This window comes from Arvicanthis niloticus, chromosome 6 (assembly GCF_011762505.2).
Source record: "Arvicanthis niloticus isolate mArvNil1 chromosome 6, mArvNil1.pat.X, whole genome shotgun sequence".
Taxonomy (NCBI): Eukaryota; Metazoa; Chordata; class Mammalia; order Rodentia; family Muridae; genus Arvicanthis; species Arvicanthis niloticus.
In genome coordinates this window covers 37,959,589-37,976,537 of record NC_047663.1, presented here as the reverse complement: position 1 = coordinate 37,976,537, position 16,949 = coordinate 37,959,589, and the positions used below count along the sequence as shown (strand labels likewise).

Genomic DNA, 16,949 nt, shown 5'->3' with positions numbered 1-16,949 from the left:
CCCCTCTCCCCTCTCCCCTCTCCCCTCTCCCCCCTCCCTCTCTCTCTTCCCCTCCTCCTCTCTCTCCCCCTCTCCTCTCCCCTCTCCCCTCTCCTCCCCTCTCCCCTCTCCTCCCCTCTCCCCTCTCCTCCCCTCTCCCCTCTCTCCTCCCCTCTCCCCTCTCCTCCCCTCTCCCCTCTCCTCCCCTCTCCCCTCTCCCCTCTCCCCTCTCCCCTCTCCCCTCTCCCCTCTCCCCTCTCCCCTCTCCCGTCTCCCCTCTCCCCTCTCCCCTCTCCCCTCTCCCCTCTCCCCTCTCCCCTCTCCCCTCTCCCCTCTCCCCTCTCTCTCTTTAGGTCTTCTCACCTGAAATGAATAGATGCAAACTGACTTTCTTTTTTATTTTATTTATTTTTGATTTTATTATTTTTTGATTTTATTTATTTATTATTTTGTTTTGTTTTGTTTTTCGAGACAGGGTTTCTCTGTATAGCCCTGCTGTCCTGGAACTCACTCTGTAGACCAAGCTGGCCTTGAATTCAGAAATCCACCTGCCTCTGCCTCCCAAACTGACTTTCTTTAGCGCCACCTGGCTCTCCCTTTGCTAGCAGAATTGAGGGGCGACACAGGGGCAATAGGAACGACTTTCTCCAGCCTCTGCAGTGAGTCAGACTCCAGGAGTTCTGACTTGGCACTCGGTCCTGTGCTCACCCAAGCCATGCCCTCGATGTAGCAAATCGCTGACATCAGAACTGTTGAAGTCAAACTAGTATTCTTGCAATTGGATGAGGGGACAGAGGGTTTGGGGGCACTTAGGGCTTACTTAACAGCTTCTACTGTCTTCGAGTAAAACCTGGAGATTCTTGTTTTATTTACTTTCTTTCTTTCTTTTTTTCTTTTTTTCTTTTTTTTCTTTTTTGGTTTTTCGAGACAGGGTTTCCCTGGAACTCTGTAGACCAGGCTGGCCTCGAACTCAGAAATCCTCCTGCCTCTGCCTCCCAAGTGCTGGGATTAAAGGCGTGGGCCACCACCCGGCATTTACTTTCTTTTTTAATCTCCATTGGCCAACAGGATTCAGAGTCTTTTTGTGAGTGCTGGAATACCTAGAAGTTTTTGTTTCCCAAACAAAAGTATAACACCAAAGGCATTTTAGTGATAATCCAGGGAGAGCTAAAGTGGCCTAGACTGAAGAGATTTGATGCCATAAAAAGCACCAGCGCTTTAAAATTAGGCAAAATTAACCTTTTAATGTAAGAACACAAGTAGACTAAGATGAGGCTGAAGCACGGAGCTCAAAGTGCTTGGGAAGGTATTTTCCTGGCACTGTATTATTCCGGCAGTTTGCTTCATGACCTGCTTTTGACAACGCTAGGGTAAAAATGGCAACTTCTCTACTGGAAGGGATTGAATGTTACCTTCATTTCTGCATGTCCCTCTACAGTGCTTTTCAACCTTCCCAGTGCTGCCAGACTTTAATTCAGTCCCTCATGTTATAGTTATATAGTTCCAACCATAATGTTATTCTTGTTACTACTTCATAAGTGTAATTATGTTACTATTTTGAATCCTTTTTTTTTTTTTTTTTTTTTTTTTTTTTTTTTTTTTTTTTGGTTTTTCAAGACAGGGTTTCTCTGTGTAGTCCTGGCTGTCCTGGAGCTCACTCTGTAGACCAGGCTGGCCTCGAACTCAGAAATCCGCCTGCCTCTGCCTCCCAAGTGCTGGGATTAAAGGCGTGCGCCACCACCGCCCGGCTACTGTTTTGAATCCTAATGTGAATATCTGACACGAAGGATATTTGATATGGGACCCATGTGAAAGGGTCTTGGCCCCCACACAGGTTGAAAACCTACAGTCCTTCAGTTACTTCGTGACTTGGCAGCAGTCACACTCCCTAAATTCCAGCCAGTTTTGTTTGTTGGGTTAATTTTTTGGTTTCATTATTACTTGCACATGAGTAAGCTCTAGGTGGTGACAAGGAGCAGGAGGACATCTTCTGTGGACTATAGGATATAAGCCTTCCAGGAAAAGTCACACCCTAACCTAAGAAGGGAGAGGCAAGCTCGTGCGAATAGAGACCCTTCACTGCCTAGTGTGTTGTAATGTTCTGAAGTTAAGTAGAAAGTGTGGCTGAAATGTCTTCTCTGTAGAATGCAGGTGCCTCAAGAGCCTCTGCTGGCTTCTAAGCCCTTGATATACAGCCTGTGTGATCAAGGAACTCATTTGTAATGTTAGTCCTTTTTAGTTGATTCAAATTTATGTATTTATTTACAGTACTGGTGATTGAACCTAAGGTCCCTGTGCATGGCCAACAACCACTATACCAACGGAACTCTATCCCCCAGCCTGGTGACTTCAATTGTACTCATTTAATCTATATGGGTGTTTTGTCTACATATATGTCTGTCACCATGTGGGTGCTGGGTGCTCACAGAGGGCCTAGAAGGCAGCCAATCCCCTAAAACTGTAGTTACAGGTGTTTGTGAGGTACCATATGGGTGCTGAGTGTTGAATCCAGGACTTCTTGAAGAGAAGGCTCTTAACTGCCTTCTTGCCAGCCCAAAAAGAACTGCTTTTTTTTTTTTTTTTGGACAGGGTTTTATTGGGTAGCCCTGGCTAGCCTCTAGCCTCCAACACCTGAGGTCCACCTGCCTCTGCCTCCCCAGTGCCAGGATCTAAGGCCTGTGCCACAAAACCTGGATCACTTCAAACTTAAATAGTTACAGGTAGCAAATGGATTGGCACTTTCTAGGCTATAAATATGTATTTATGGACGTCAATTACTTTAGGAGCCATCAGTTACAACAGTACAGATTGTAGGTGCCCAGCCAAGGTTTGGATCCTCCAGGCCACAACCACTTAAGTGGTACTTTGGAGCAGTGCAGTGTCTTCAGGGGAAGACCTGGTTAGACACAGAGAACAGAGGCTTCTACTCTGATTCCACTCTGATGTCTTCCAACCCTAGAATATTCTTAGTTGCTTGGGCAGTGACTGCTCTTTACGTTGACTTCCATGTGTCTTCTAAAAGGAATGTTTGTAGGGCTGGAGAGACGGCTCAGCAGTTAAGAATGCATACTGCTCCCACAGGGAGGCTCCTAGTTTGGTCCTGACATCCACCTTGGGTGGCTTACAACTGCCTGCAATTCCAGCTACATGGGATTCAATGCCCTTTTTTGTACCTTCTCCTGACCTTCTTAGGCACACACACACACACACACCACACACACACACACACACACACACACACACACACACACACACACACACACACACACTCTTTTTAATTAAAAAAAGAATGCTTGCATCTTCTATTTATGTCTCAGCCTCTGGTTGACAAATTGGCCCAGCTTTGAGGTCATCCTTGAGACAGGAAAACAGTAGTGATCAGGGCTTTCAGTGAACAAGGTTTGATTTGAGAGTGCTTTTCTTTTTTCTTTTCCTTTTTTAATCTATTTTTATTTTGTGTGCATTGGTGTTTTTGATGCATATATATCTGTGTGAGGGTGTCTGATTCCCTGGAACTGGAGTTACAAACAGGCATGAGCTGTCATGTGGATACTGGGAACTGAACCCTGAGCCATCTCTCTAGCCCCACTCTTTGTTGTTGTTGTTTGTTTGTGGGTTTTTTTTTTTTTTTTTTTTGCGAAAGGGACTCAAAATGTAGCCCTGGCTAGCCTGGAACTCAGAGATTCTCCTGCCTCTGTTTCCCAAGTGCTGGGTTTAAAGGCATGTGCCACCTACTATACCTAGCAAACTAATCTCCTTGTGAATCTAGGGCTTGAGCCCAGCTCCCCAGGCCAATGAGTTATCCATTAGGCCACTGGATCACTGTGCCTTTTTGAAACTATTGGAGATTTGCTGTGGTTTACCAGTTACAATCCTGCTGTACACCTCTGTATAACTTTCAAGCTTCTTGAGGTACTCAGTATGAGGGACATTACAACATGGCTAGAATAACTAGGTAATTTAAAATCTCTCCCTACTCTCTGGCCTTAATTCAGTGCTATAGTGATGATGCATGATTCCAAAGTAAACAGCATCCTTGGCACATTCACATCTGCTTTAGTATCTGTTCTGTATCTTTCAATTCTTAGTGCACCTTAGTGTGACCCTGAGTGATTCTAACAGGATCTGACCTAAGCCATACAAGTATCCTATTCTTATTCTTGTTTGGCTACAGATAAACTGTCAAAGGTTCCATGGGAAGGGAAGATACGAGTGATGTTATATGCTTCATCCAACTTGATCAGATTTGAGCAACAAGATTCAGATTTGAAAAGTGAAGAATCTGGACTAAGGTTATATTGTTACTAAAGAAGGAACAGGAGAACTCGGGATGGTAGCAAAGGCTGGCAATCTTAGCACTTGAGAGATAGAGGCAGGAGGAGCGAGAGCTCAAGGCCAGCCTCAGCATTGCAAGTCTGAGGCCCCAACAATACATCTCAAAACAAACAATAGTGAATAGCGATTACTGTGCAAATCTTTCCAATGTACCAAATAAAGAAAACACTTGCCAAAAGCCAATAGTGCACAATATTCCTTCTCCTGTAATTTGCTGTATAAACTCTTTATTTAAACACCAGTGCTGGGGTGGAGGGATGGATCAATGGCTAAGAGCACATGCTGTTCTTACAGAGGACTTTGGTTCAGCTCCCAGAACCCAAATGGTGGCTCACAACCATTCATGATTCCAGTTCCAGATCTGATACCCTCTTCTGACCTTCACTAGTACCAGGCACACAGTGCACATACATATATGTGTGTAAAACATTCATTCATACAAAATAATAAAATAAATAAACCTAAACTTGTACATTATTTTTAAAAAGAGGAATGAAAAACTAAGGTAATTGCACCAAAGTACAGTTACCTACAGTGGTGACAATTCCAGAGATGGTAAGAGACATCTTTTCTTTTCTTTTTTTTTAGGGGGGTGGGGAGGTCTCACTATGTACCCTTGGCTGTCCTGGAACTTGCCATGTAGACCAGGCTGGCCTTCGGTCTGCCTCTGCCTCCCTAGTTCTGAGGAATAAAGGTGTGCACTACCACGCCCCACAGTAGACACCCCTTTTAAGACAGCTGAGATAATTAATGAAGCTTTACATAATTTCCTAAAACACCAGAAGAGGAAAAACCTGGTCCTGCTAAAGAGAAAGAAATGTTCACGTCAGCTCTGAAGTCTGGAGACTCCCCTTTGGTTATGAAATTTGATCTGTGTCATCTCAAGCTGCTGAATATGTAAATGAAGGTCTGTGAGTGACAGGGCAGCAGAGATTCTGGGATAGTACCATAGCACCGACTGTCCTGTTCATCTGCCCTTTGCTAAACACTAGCAAATCTGTTACAGGAAGACTGGAAGACTCCAGTAGACTTGAACAGGCCCAAGATGCATACTTGCTTGTAAACAGATCCTACTTGCAAAGCCCTGAGGTTGTGTCAGACTACATCCTGGATGCTAATTAGGGTATCACCTTTCATCACTAGGGCTTCTACTTTTCCCAGCCTCTTCATCCACCCCATCTTGTTACAAGTGCTGGAAATCCAATGCTTCACCCCCACCGGTTTCCATGGAGATGCAACAGTTTACTTTTTTCTTCCCAAGTCTAAGCCATGGTTATTTTTAACTGGAAAACTCTGAGCCAGGTCACAGCTGGGATCTGGATGACGCAATGCTATAGCTACCCTTCTCTCCCACAAACGCCTTCTTCTCTGCAGTTGTTGGGGGTGGAGGCGCTCCTGGGAGACTTTGAAAAGCTGTTTTTGCTTTGGTTCATGAAGTTAAAACCCATACCTTGACTTAAGAGCTGGCAGGCAGCCTGAATCTGCAGGTCTTCGTGGCCAGAGCCAGGCAAGGTTGTTGATGGGCTGGGAAGCCAGGTAAAGCCGACACTGTGTAGCTGTGCCTGGATGGCAGATAAATGACCTCTGGATCTAGCAGGTTGCCTCTATTTGCTGCAGCTTGCCTTGGTTAAGATGAGGCTTGTGACAGGGACAAAGGTGGAAACAGGTGGAGACACTAGCACCTGCCTCTTCAGCACTAAAAGCAGATCCTCAAGATATCCCACTGTTTACCCCATCATGCTGTCAAAACTTTCAATCAGTCCACCCATCTCCAAGGCCCTTTGTACCTGGAGCTGGGCTTATCAAGTCTTTCTGTATGTTTCAATTCCTCGATAGTTTTTTTTTGGGGGGTGGGGGTGTAATGATTTACCTGGAAACTGCCCATTTCCTTCTGACAACTTTCTAATATTAAGGACTACAACAAAAACAGACTTCTTAGAGAGTTTCCGCACAGGTGATACCTACACATTAGCTTCTACTGCAACAGCTCATTTTTGCTTTATTTCTTAAAAATGCTTTTTGTTGTTGTTTTAAAGGAACTTCGTAAATGAAGAGTGGTAATGGGAAGGAAGCACATAATAGTTTTCTGGTCTTCACTGAGAGAATTGATTACTTAAAACCAGAGGAAGAATGCATTCAACACAATCCTCCAAAGAGAAACATTTAGGCCTGTCAAGAGCTGGAATTTGGCTGTCAGCCTGCTAAAGACTATGGCAATCCAGAGTTCTAAGAAAGAGTTGGCTTAAGTGTGTGTACATATTCATGTGTGTGCACGCGTGCGCTCACACACAAGAGCACCCAGAGACCAGTGTCTTTCCGAATCACTCTCCAACTTGTTTTTTTGAGACAGTAATGAGGCTCACCCATTTGGTTAAGTCTCCTGGCCAGCAAGGCCCCCTGGATCCTGCTCTCTGTTCCCCCAGCAGCTACACACCTACAGGCTCATGTTGCTGTTCCTACCATTTTATGTGGATACTAGAGATCCAAACTCAGGTCCTTGTGTCAGGCAAGCACTTTACCAAATGAGTCATCGTCTCCCAATCTTCATGTGTTGGTTTTTCTTTTTGGAGATGGGGTTTTATGTAGCCCAGGCTGACCTCTAACACCATAAGTAGCTCAAGATTGACCTTAAACTTCTGATCCTACCCCCCCACCCCCCAAATCTGGAAATTACAGGTATGCAGCACCACCCCAGTTATACTGTGCTGGGATCTGAACCCAGGGGATTCATGCAAGGTAGGCAAACATTCCACCCACTGAGCTACATCTCTAGCCTTATGGCAGCTTCTTCCCACACTTCCTAAGATGCTGATCTTGTTCCTTGTTAACTATGGACAGAGGCTTATTAGTATGTCACTGGGATTTTGTCAAGTAAGACCTCAGACCACAGGAGATCCTGACTAACACAAACTGAAAAGGTTTGCCTGGTAAAGAATGCGAGATTAATTCAGCCTAACAATTGAATCTGATGCCAAAGAAATCTACCACCTGTACTCTAAAGCAGAAAGTGTAGACTCAATTATCTGGCCCTAAAGGAGACAGGACAATATGGGCTGGCAAAAATTAACCATAGGGTTTTCAAATATAAATCCAGTACAAGTGACCTTCAAGGCTACATCTGTTGGATTCCGGTTTTTTTTTTTTTTTTTTTTTGGGGGGGGGTATTGTGTTTTTAAAAACTTTTAGGAATAAGTGTATTCTTCGCTCTATTTCATTCCTGTTCTCAATAGGGAGAGGAACCTACTAACAAGATGCTTGTGTAACAAGAAACTCATCATAGCCTGGCAGTGGTGGTGCTTGCTTTTAATACCATCAGAGCCTAGCAGATCTCTGAGTTTGAGGACAGCTAGGGCTATAGAGAGAAACCCTATCTTAAAAAGAAAGAAAAAAAAAAAAAAGAAGGAAGGAAGGAAGAAGGAAAAAAAGAAACTCATTATGAGGAAGGGATTTTAATGTTTTAATGTCAGATGCAAAAACAGTCATCTTTTCCTGCAAGTATCTGTCATTGGAATGCTGGGTCAACAAAAATCAATGGGCAGTTGGTACACTTCCATCGTAGAACATCTCAAACACCAGAAGCCGGGACAACCAACAAGAGCTTCCCTGCCATTAGATAGTGAAACTGGATGTGAAAACCAAGCTGGCCTCAAAGGCAGTAATCCTCCTGCCTCTGCCTCCCGAGTGCTGGATTACAGGTATCACTGCACACATCCTGTTCTTTACTGTTTTATCTCATTCCCCAACTAAGTTCTATGCTTAAATGACTATGACTATCCTGACTGCTCTGATCCTATTTTAGGTAAGATCCCGCTTAGTTTCCTTAAGATTTCACAGGGCCTGTGGGACTCAAAGGCTGGTATCCCACTAAAAAGAAACCTTTTATCTTAGCTAGGCCACAGACATTGTACTTGAACTGGTTCTTTTGGGGTGATCTGGTAGAGGCTGTCTACAATAGAAAGAAAAACAGGTACAGATTAGCAATTCAAACATAAATTGCCATACACATAAACTGTAGGATTGGGCTTTGTGTATTTTGTGAACAACACAGTATGCATCTTAAAGGTATTTCCAAAGGCACCCTTTAAAATGAGCAGGTGCAGTAGATCACAGCTGTGATCCCAATACCCAGGAAGCAGAAGCAGAAGCAGCGGGTGAGGTGGTGTGGGGTGGGGGAGGGGGTTGAAATTTGGAGAGTAAACTCTTTTCTGAATTGATCAGGGACAGGAGCAAGCACTATCTGTGTAGCTGGCTTTTAGCCAGCCTTATGTGGGTGCAGAGAAGCATGCAATGTTAATGAAAGGCCTCCTGGGGGTACTAGGTAGCCTAGTCTAGGTGTTAAGAACACAGATGGAAATTGGGACAGCCATATCAAATTCAGTAAGTGCTTTTCTAAAATAAACGTAGAAGAGAGTGATCCAGTGACTCCTGTCCAGGGACTCCTTGTCTGGAAATGCAGCACTAGCCAGGCAAGAGCATGGCTTGTCCAACTTTCAGCTCCTTTGGGAAAAGTAATCACTAGGCATGGGCATAGATGCACACACCCATAATCCTAGCACCTGAGACTGAGGCAAAAAGGATTACAAATTTGAGACCAGCTTGGGATACACAGTAAGAACATGTCTCAAAAATGAGGAAAAAAAAACCCACGCCCTACCCAAAACAAGCAGACAACTCCTTACTCAAAATAAGGCTAACCCTTTGAAAAATTCCAGAACACAAGGCCTGAAATTGTATAAGGTTGGGCTCAGTAGCCCTGCTGTCTGATGTCTAGAGAGCTGCAATGACAGCTCTATCCCTAAGTCCTCTCCAGCATGCAGCTGCTCCTCAGACTTCAGTCTGTCCTTCCAGCCTCCTGTCTAGAACAGCTCCCCACTTCCATCTGCCACCCCCCCCCCTTCTTTCATCTCAGCCTCAAAAGCCCTCCTCTCTGGAAGCTTTCCTTAATCAAGATTAAAACTCTTCACACTACAACAAATATCACCAAACACTGGAGTCTACTGTATCCCAAGTCTCAGAACAGTGATTACCTTTCACAGCGGAATGGAATCTGTTTATAAGCAACCAGGGTTGATGGTGGTGATAAAATGCATTTTCTAAGAAGAATGACTACTAAAGAAAACCATTTCTACAAGTTGTTCTCTTTAAAAAATTTTTCTCATATATTTCAATCTTGTCTCTCCTCCCACAACTACCCCCCATCCTGCTCATCCAACTTAAAGTTCGCTTTCAATAAAAAAAAAAAAAAAGAAACAAAACAAAATCAAAATAAATAATAACCCAATAATAAGACAGAAAGTTGTCCTTTTTAAGGAAAGGATGTTGTTCTCTTCTGGCCAGGAGGATGCTCAATGAGCAGAAGTACTTGCTGTAACAGCCTGACGAAATGAGTCAACTCTTCAGAACCCATGGCGGAACGTTAAAGGAGTGAAAGACTTAGCTACTGGGGGTGATTTGTGCAGAGTCTAAGTTATACCTACCTGCAACTTTGCTTATAGCAGACGCCACGAGATAAGCATGACTGTGAGTTTGGCTTGAGGACCACGTTTCAGATGTGGCAGAACTACTCATCCCACAGCTGGTGAGTCTCAAAGGAATCGGCTTTACTTGTGTTTGAAAAGCAGCTTTTATTGCAGGCTAGCCTTTCACCACTGAGAAATTATCGTTCAGGTCTGAATTGAAGCAGAGCTGGGTTAGTTGCATCATCTCCATCCTCATGGGCCTGGTATCCTGGGAAACCCAGGGTAAAAAGGTGAGACCAGGACACGGGACACACGTGTGAGCAGAGACAGTGCAGCGTGTTGAGGCGGGCATCCAACAACATAAGTTGTGCTTAAGTTACCAGAATATCTGACACACCCACAAATTAAATAGCAAAACATTTTAATCCATTAATTCTAAAAATAACAGAGACATTTTATATCCAGTGCCACCTCCTCAAGAGTCGACTGCACATCAGACAGCCAGACTGCACAGCACAAAGCTAGACATTACAGTTAAAATGAAGTTTCAGACAGACCATGGGGAGGGGGAAGAGTTCCACCTCTTCATCTCATAAACTAAGATGTCAGCATAAAAAAAGAAAAAAAATCCTTGGAAGAAAAGGCTTTCCTGTGCTCTAAAAACCTTCATTTAAAATCTGCCTGCAAGACGGGAATGCAGAGTGAGCGAACTTTGCTCCAGTGTGTGGGTCCGAGCTGGCCTCCTGGATGAGATGCTGTGGCTTGGTTCCTTCTATCTCCACCAGAGCCATGGCGTGAGGTCCTGCGGCTCCTGTTTGACTTAAGAGGGGCCAGGAACGAGTGCCCACTGTGCTTAATAATAACTTGCTGAGCACACAGCCTGCAGCACTGTACTCCCAACAGGAGCGCTTTACGGAGCGCAGAGAAGAAAGAGGTTATCACATTTAGACTTCCAGTGTCTCTCCTTCTTCTCACAGTAAGAACCCAACTCAAATACAAGTCTCTGGAATGTGTACACTGTCCTTTGACTGGCCATGTTCCATCGTTCTGGTTTGCACTGCCAAGCACAGAGACTCAGGCTTTCGTGATGTACCCTTCTCGGATGAGGAAGTCATAGATTTTCCGGGTTTTGTTCACATCTATCTTGATGAGTGCTCTTGCTTGTGCCAGTCTCAAGCCTCCTTGCTTGTGACACTCATTCAACAGAGCAGACTTATATTCCAAATAGGCTCCAGGTACCAACCTCACCACCTGACAGAGCTGTTAAGACAGGACAATTTAATCAACATTAACACCATCATTCTCACCATTTAATCCAGCAGATTTAGCATCCCCAAAATAAAAAAAAAAGGGGGGGGGGTTGAAGGGGTTCAGCAGGTAAAGGCATTTGCCACCAAGACTGACAACCCAAGTTTGATTGCTGTGATCCATATGGCAGAAAGAGAAAACCAACTTCATGTTGTCTTCTGATCTCCACAGCATCTCATGGCACACACATGCCCCTTCCTTTCCCCTCACACACTCAAAATTTGAAAAAAAAGTGACATCAACCTCCAACTATTTATGGGAGCTGTTGAGTGGCTGGACCACATTCCACTTCCTCTCTTCTCTGGAGACAGACGCCCAGAAAGAAAAAGGCAGGATGTGATGCCAGGAGAGTCCTCAGCAAGTGAAGGCTGGCTCAAGGGCCTAGTCAGGGACACACACATCCCCGAGGAGCTGCCAGGCTTGCTCAGAAGCTGAGTGCTGAATGCCTGGGGTGGACACCCAGCACCACTCTGACACTATTCAAGGAAATGATATAAACACATCAGAGCACCGAGGAGTGGTGGCACTGCAGGTGACTGGATTCCTGAGTGTAAAACTCATCGCTGGTATTAGCAGAAAAGAGTAGCCTATGCTTTTATCTCCTACCACAGGGAGGAGGCCACCTTTACTAAGATTGCAGAAAGTAGGTTTAGTTCAGTTCACCTGCCATTACTCAGCAAGGAGCATTTGGAGTCACCATCATATGGGTGAGCAGTAAAAATGCTTGGAATTCCAGACCATTACACACACACACACACACACACACACACACACACACACACACACACAGAGAGAGAGAGAGAGAGAGAGAGAGAGAGAGAGAGAGAGAGAGAGAAACTGTTGTGAGTTTCTTCAACACATACCTCAGCCCCCCAAAATGTTTATTATTTCTGATGAATACAATATGATTAGTAAAGCTCCCTGCATCGTGACTTCTTAAATAAACAGATGGGGAGACAGACACTAGGAACTGCAATGGAGTAAGAGAAGAGTCTTGCTCCTCTTTTGTTACATTTTTTGTTGGTTGGTTTGGTTTGGTTTTGAGACATGGTCTCTGGTAGCACAGGTTGCCCTTGAACTCACGAGATAGCTGAGCGTTGTGGGCTGACTTGATCTCCTGATCTTCCTGCCTCTGCCTCCAAGGGCTGGGATTAGGGTACCACCCCAGTAGGCTTTTGTTTATTTTGAGATAGCCTCTTTGCTATGAGGCCTCTGCTGACCTTAAAACCTCTTCCTGTGTCAGGCTCTCTAGTGCTAAAATTAAAGATATATTCCACACTTGTGCCAATTTAAGAGTTAGAAGCAGGAAAAACAATACAGGGACAATTTTCTGATTATAATGCTAAAGAAACAATAACCCATATATTAACATGTTGTCGGTGTGTTTGTGTGTGCCAGTGCACCTGAGAGGCAGAGGCAGGCAGACCTCTGTTGAATCTGTGGCCAGCAGCACCACATAGGGATTTAGTTACAGGCCAGTCAGTGTTACATCGTGAGACCCTGTCTCAAAAACACAACTAATGTACAACTATATGACACTGAATTACTTTCCCTACACTTATAAATATGCTGTGGAGACAATTACAAAAACATTTTAAGTGATGGTTACATTGTAATTTTTCAAAGCAACCATTTTAATAGGGAAGTCCTATTTTCATGTAAAAGCTACTTTAGGTCTACAAAAAGTTTGACTTACATTAAATACTCAATAAATGACAGCTACTGTTATTATTTAACTGACAGTGTTACATGAACTTCTCTCTAAAAGGGGAAAGGTAGCTACAAGATGAACACAGTTTTCTGGTGCTTGCCAAGGTTAGCTTTAGCTCCCAGACTTCTCAGACAAGAGCTGTGCATGTCAGACAAGTGCAGTAAAATAGGTTTGACATACTAATGGATTGTAATGAGTATTTGATGAATTTATCAGCTGTCTTTTCTTTCCTCCAGTTCCCCCTTCCTTTTATTACCTCCTTTTCTTTTTCATTGAGTTTCTCTGTACCAGGGAGGCCCGTGAGGTTCAATGGTGGTGCACTTCGTCTTCCTATGGACATAGATTCAAAAGAACAAATATTTCATACAAGGTGTAACTGTTCAAGCGTAAAACAGAAAGGTTGATCTACTCCTTTAGGCTGGTTTAGTTAGCTTCTCATGGAATTTTAGGGGTTTGAATGAGACCTGCTCTAACAGGCTGATATTTAAATGCCTAGTGCCCAATTGGTGGAACTGTTTGAGAAAGATTAGGAGGTGTGGCCTTAACAGACATCTGTCACTTCGGGGAGGTGGTAAGCTTTGAGGTTTCAAAAACCTGCTGTCATTCCCAGTCTCTGCCTCCTGACTGCAGGTCAAGATGACAGCCTTCAGCTGTTCCTGCTGCCATGCCTTTGTCCCGGATCATGGACTAGAGTCCTAACTCTTTGCAACCGTAGGCCAAATAAACCCTTTCATTTATAAGTTGCCTTGGTCAAGGTGTCTTATCATAGCAATAGAAAAGTAACTACTAATACAGTCACTCTAACATTCATTTGAAATAAAAATAACAATCTATGTGCTCTTTGCTCTATCAAAATAATACAGATATGATCATGCACACCTTCGTCTCAATGGTCACTCAGCATACTGGAGTCATTAGCTATCTGTTTCTCTCAAACAGGTTCCTCTAAATTCTGGAACCAAATGTTCATCTTGTATAGAAAGGTTATGTTCTGTCTTGACATAATGGAGATAGGAATCCTTCAGGAGATATGCTCTCTTGTCATGTCACTAGTCTCCAGCAGGACAAGGCACACATGGTAATTAACCAAGTACTATATACCTTCAGATCAAAGGCAGAGTCACCACCAAAGGTCTTGCTTGTTCGTTTATTTTTCTTTGAAAAGAAGTGATGTTTAACTCAAAGATCCACACTGTAACAAGCCAAATGCTATATTTACTATATGGTAAAGCAGATACCAAAGTCAACTTCATGCCTGAGAAACAAACCCAAGCAGGAGGCGGCCAGGCCAGACCAATATATAAGGATTCATGTGTGAGAGTCATTTTTGTTTTTTTGAAAATTATATTATGATGATCATAAAGTGTGTGTGGTGCTCAGGCCACAGAGGTGAAGGTCAGAGAACAACTGTGTGGTGTTAAGTCCCTCCTTCTAGCCTTCTGGCTTTACCAGGTTATCAGCATTGTATAACCAAGCATCTTTTCCTCTGAGCCATCATCCGCCCTTGGTTTTAATCTGAATATATGTTTAGAATGAATGCTCAGGTGGGGATGGATGGAATGAGGTAAGTTTTGTGAGGACTAGCACTGGAACAGGGCGGAAGGAACTGCTTAATTTGTTCTAGAAAACCTGATTCTCAGGGACATCAAATGGGCTAAGGGCTCACCTGAATGCTCAGAAATGGAGATAAAATCATGCACTACCTCGCAAGTCTCCCAAGGCTAGGGTAAATCAGGGGTGCTGGGGGCCCAGGCTTTACTAACTGAAGAACAATTCAGAGCATAAAGGGGAGCCAATAATCTCAACACTGACACAAGGGGAAGGTAAGCAGGCAGGCTAACATCAGCTTAGGAGGAAATGGTGAGTGAGTGCTGATTAAAGACATAGAAACCCAAAAAAGCTGTGTACTCAATTTAATTAGCAAATACTACATTTTAAAAATGCTGCTTTTGCAAAGAATCCAGGTTCAGTTTCCATCACTCAATTAGGGAGCTCACAACTGTCTGTAACTCCAGTTCCAGAAGACCTGATGGCTTCTGCAGGAACATGTGGTACGTGTGTGTGTGTGTGTGTGTGTATGTGTGTGTATAACTCAGGCACATACACATAAAATAAATATTTAAATCAAAAAATTACTCGAAACAAAGGTAAACAATTATCTACTAAGTGCCTGCATCTGAGCACTATTAGATCCTGAAAATATGGAGATTTTGTTTTCTATGAGACAAAGTCTTACTATGTGGCCCATGTAAGACCCAAACTTCCCATCCTCCTTAGTCTCCCAGTGCTGGGATTACAGGTGAGTCTCATCATAGTTAGTGTTACAGAAAAACATTTCAAAGGTTTGTGTTACAGAGAATGGTGAACTGGTAACTGGGTGACAGTAGATCATTATGAGTCTGATGGTGGAGTGATCTGGATATTCAGATTAGGAGAAATGCTGTCATGGGGCAAGGGTGAGTGGTGATTAAGACCACAATTTTAGTCAGGAACTTCACAACTAGTATCTTCCCCAAATATGTAGTCACAGACAGTAGTTACCAAAAACCATCAGACTATACTGGCTTAGTTTTGCACTGTCAACTTAGAGCAAACTTAAAAGGGGGTAAATCTCAGACACAGAAATTCCCTAAATCTCTAACTTACAAGAAATCCTCGATTTTCTGGCAAGTGGTCTGCTGTTATGTCAAATACAAACATGGGAGGTGCTCTTCATGTAGCACCTACAAGCCCACTGCAACTCTGAGACAGAATCGACTCCAATCCTGACTGCAAACTCCAGTAAAAAGAAGCATCATTCTGAGTTCTGCTCTGACAGAGAAGTCTGAAAGTATGCTGTTGTTCAAACTGCGCCAACAGCTGCCACTCCACCAGAGAGCAATGCTACACAAAGGAGGGTAGCTGTGTCCCCATAACCCCTTGAAATATATCTATCCTAGTTCACACTTGCTCTGGGCTGGGGCATAGTGCAATATGAGAGTCCCGGGCTCAATCTTCAGTGCTGAAAAAGAAGCAAAACAAAACAAACAAACAAACAAAAAAAAACCCACAAAACCACTCACATTAGTCTGAGAATCATACCTGAGTTAGAGGCCATCAGAACAGAAGGACTCAGCCCAGAATCACTAAAACAAAGAAAGGGAATTCAAACTTAGGTCATATCAGAGAAGGGTTTTTTTTTTTTTTTTTTTTGAGACAGGGTTTTTCTGTGTATCCCTGGCTGGCCTGGAACTTGGCCTGGAACACAGAGATCCTACTCCTTCTCCCTCCCAAGTGCTGGGATTAAAGACATATGCCACCACTCAAAGAAGTTAATTTTTAAACCCCTCACAGACTGGGTGCATTTATCAGGAAGATTACCCAAGAAAAGCTAGAGTGAGACTGCATGAGTTTTACAGCACATCTTACTGTGCAGGAAAGAAAGTGTACTCCAAGGAGAAAACTTTTCCTTTGTTAAGGGCTCTTAACAGGAGACAGACACCACTAAAGCCATTCACAGGGAAGGAGACTTTTAACAACAACAACAAAATCACATCACTATCTAAGCGGGGAGATACATGGGTGGAAGTGTGGTGAGACAGGGCATTACTGTGTACCATCACAACCAACTATAAATTCACTAATTTTTTTTTTTTCTTTTGGTTTTCGAGACAGGGTTTCTCTGTGTAGCCCTGGCTGTCCTGGAACTCACTCTGTAGACCAGGCTGTCCTTGAACTCAGAAATCCGCCTGCCTCTGCCTCCCAAGTGCTGGGATTAAAGGCGTGCGCCACCACTGCCTGGCCAAACTCACTAATTTTTAAAATAACAAAAAAGGAACAGAGAATTGCATATGACCAGTTTTGTTTCTTAAGCCTGCCAATTCTTTATAGTTTTTAGATTAACAAAAATTCTTACTACTCTTCTATCCAGAGTACCCACAAAAATCTATTAGAAGGCCAAAGTAGGCCAGAAGGAGTGCTTCCTTCGGCCCTGACTAACTGCGCACATGTCAGCCTGCCGGCGGAGCCATTGCTGGCACGCACTGCTGTCCTGGATGTACTGGAGAACTTCTGAGAGCATGGTGCGTTTAAGGCGCTCTTCCTCGCGTGTCTTCTTCAGGTGATCATATGTCCTGGCACCTGGAGGGTAGATGACACATGACTACAGGGCAGCACAT

At 43.7% G+C, this 16,949-nt stretch overlaps 1 protein-coding gene across 1 annotated transcript in view; it reads right to left on the bottom strand.

The window, feature by feature from the left end:
• Window positions 1–10,177: 10,177 nt before the first annotated feature.
• Tada2a (transcriptional adaptor 2A) overlaps window positions 10,178–16,949 on the bottom strand; it is a 48,202-nt gene continuing 41,430 nt past the window's right edge. The window contains exons 13-16 of the mRNA XM_034505591.2: window positions 16,779–16,911; window positions 15,874–15,917; window positions 13,049–13,122; window positions 10,178–11,033 (exon numbers count right to left, since the gene is read on the bottom strand). Of these exons, the coding sequence (XP_034361482.1) occupies window positions 10,848–11,033; window positions 13,049–13,122; window positions 15,874–15,917; window positions 16,779–16,911 (437 nt within the window). The 3' untranslated portion in view covers window positions 10,178–10,847. The remainder of the gene's footprint in view (window positions 11,034–13,048; window positions 13,123–15,873; window positions 15,918–16,778; window positions 16,912–16,949) is intronic.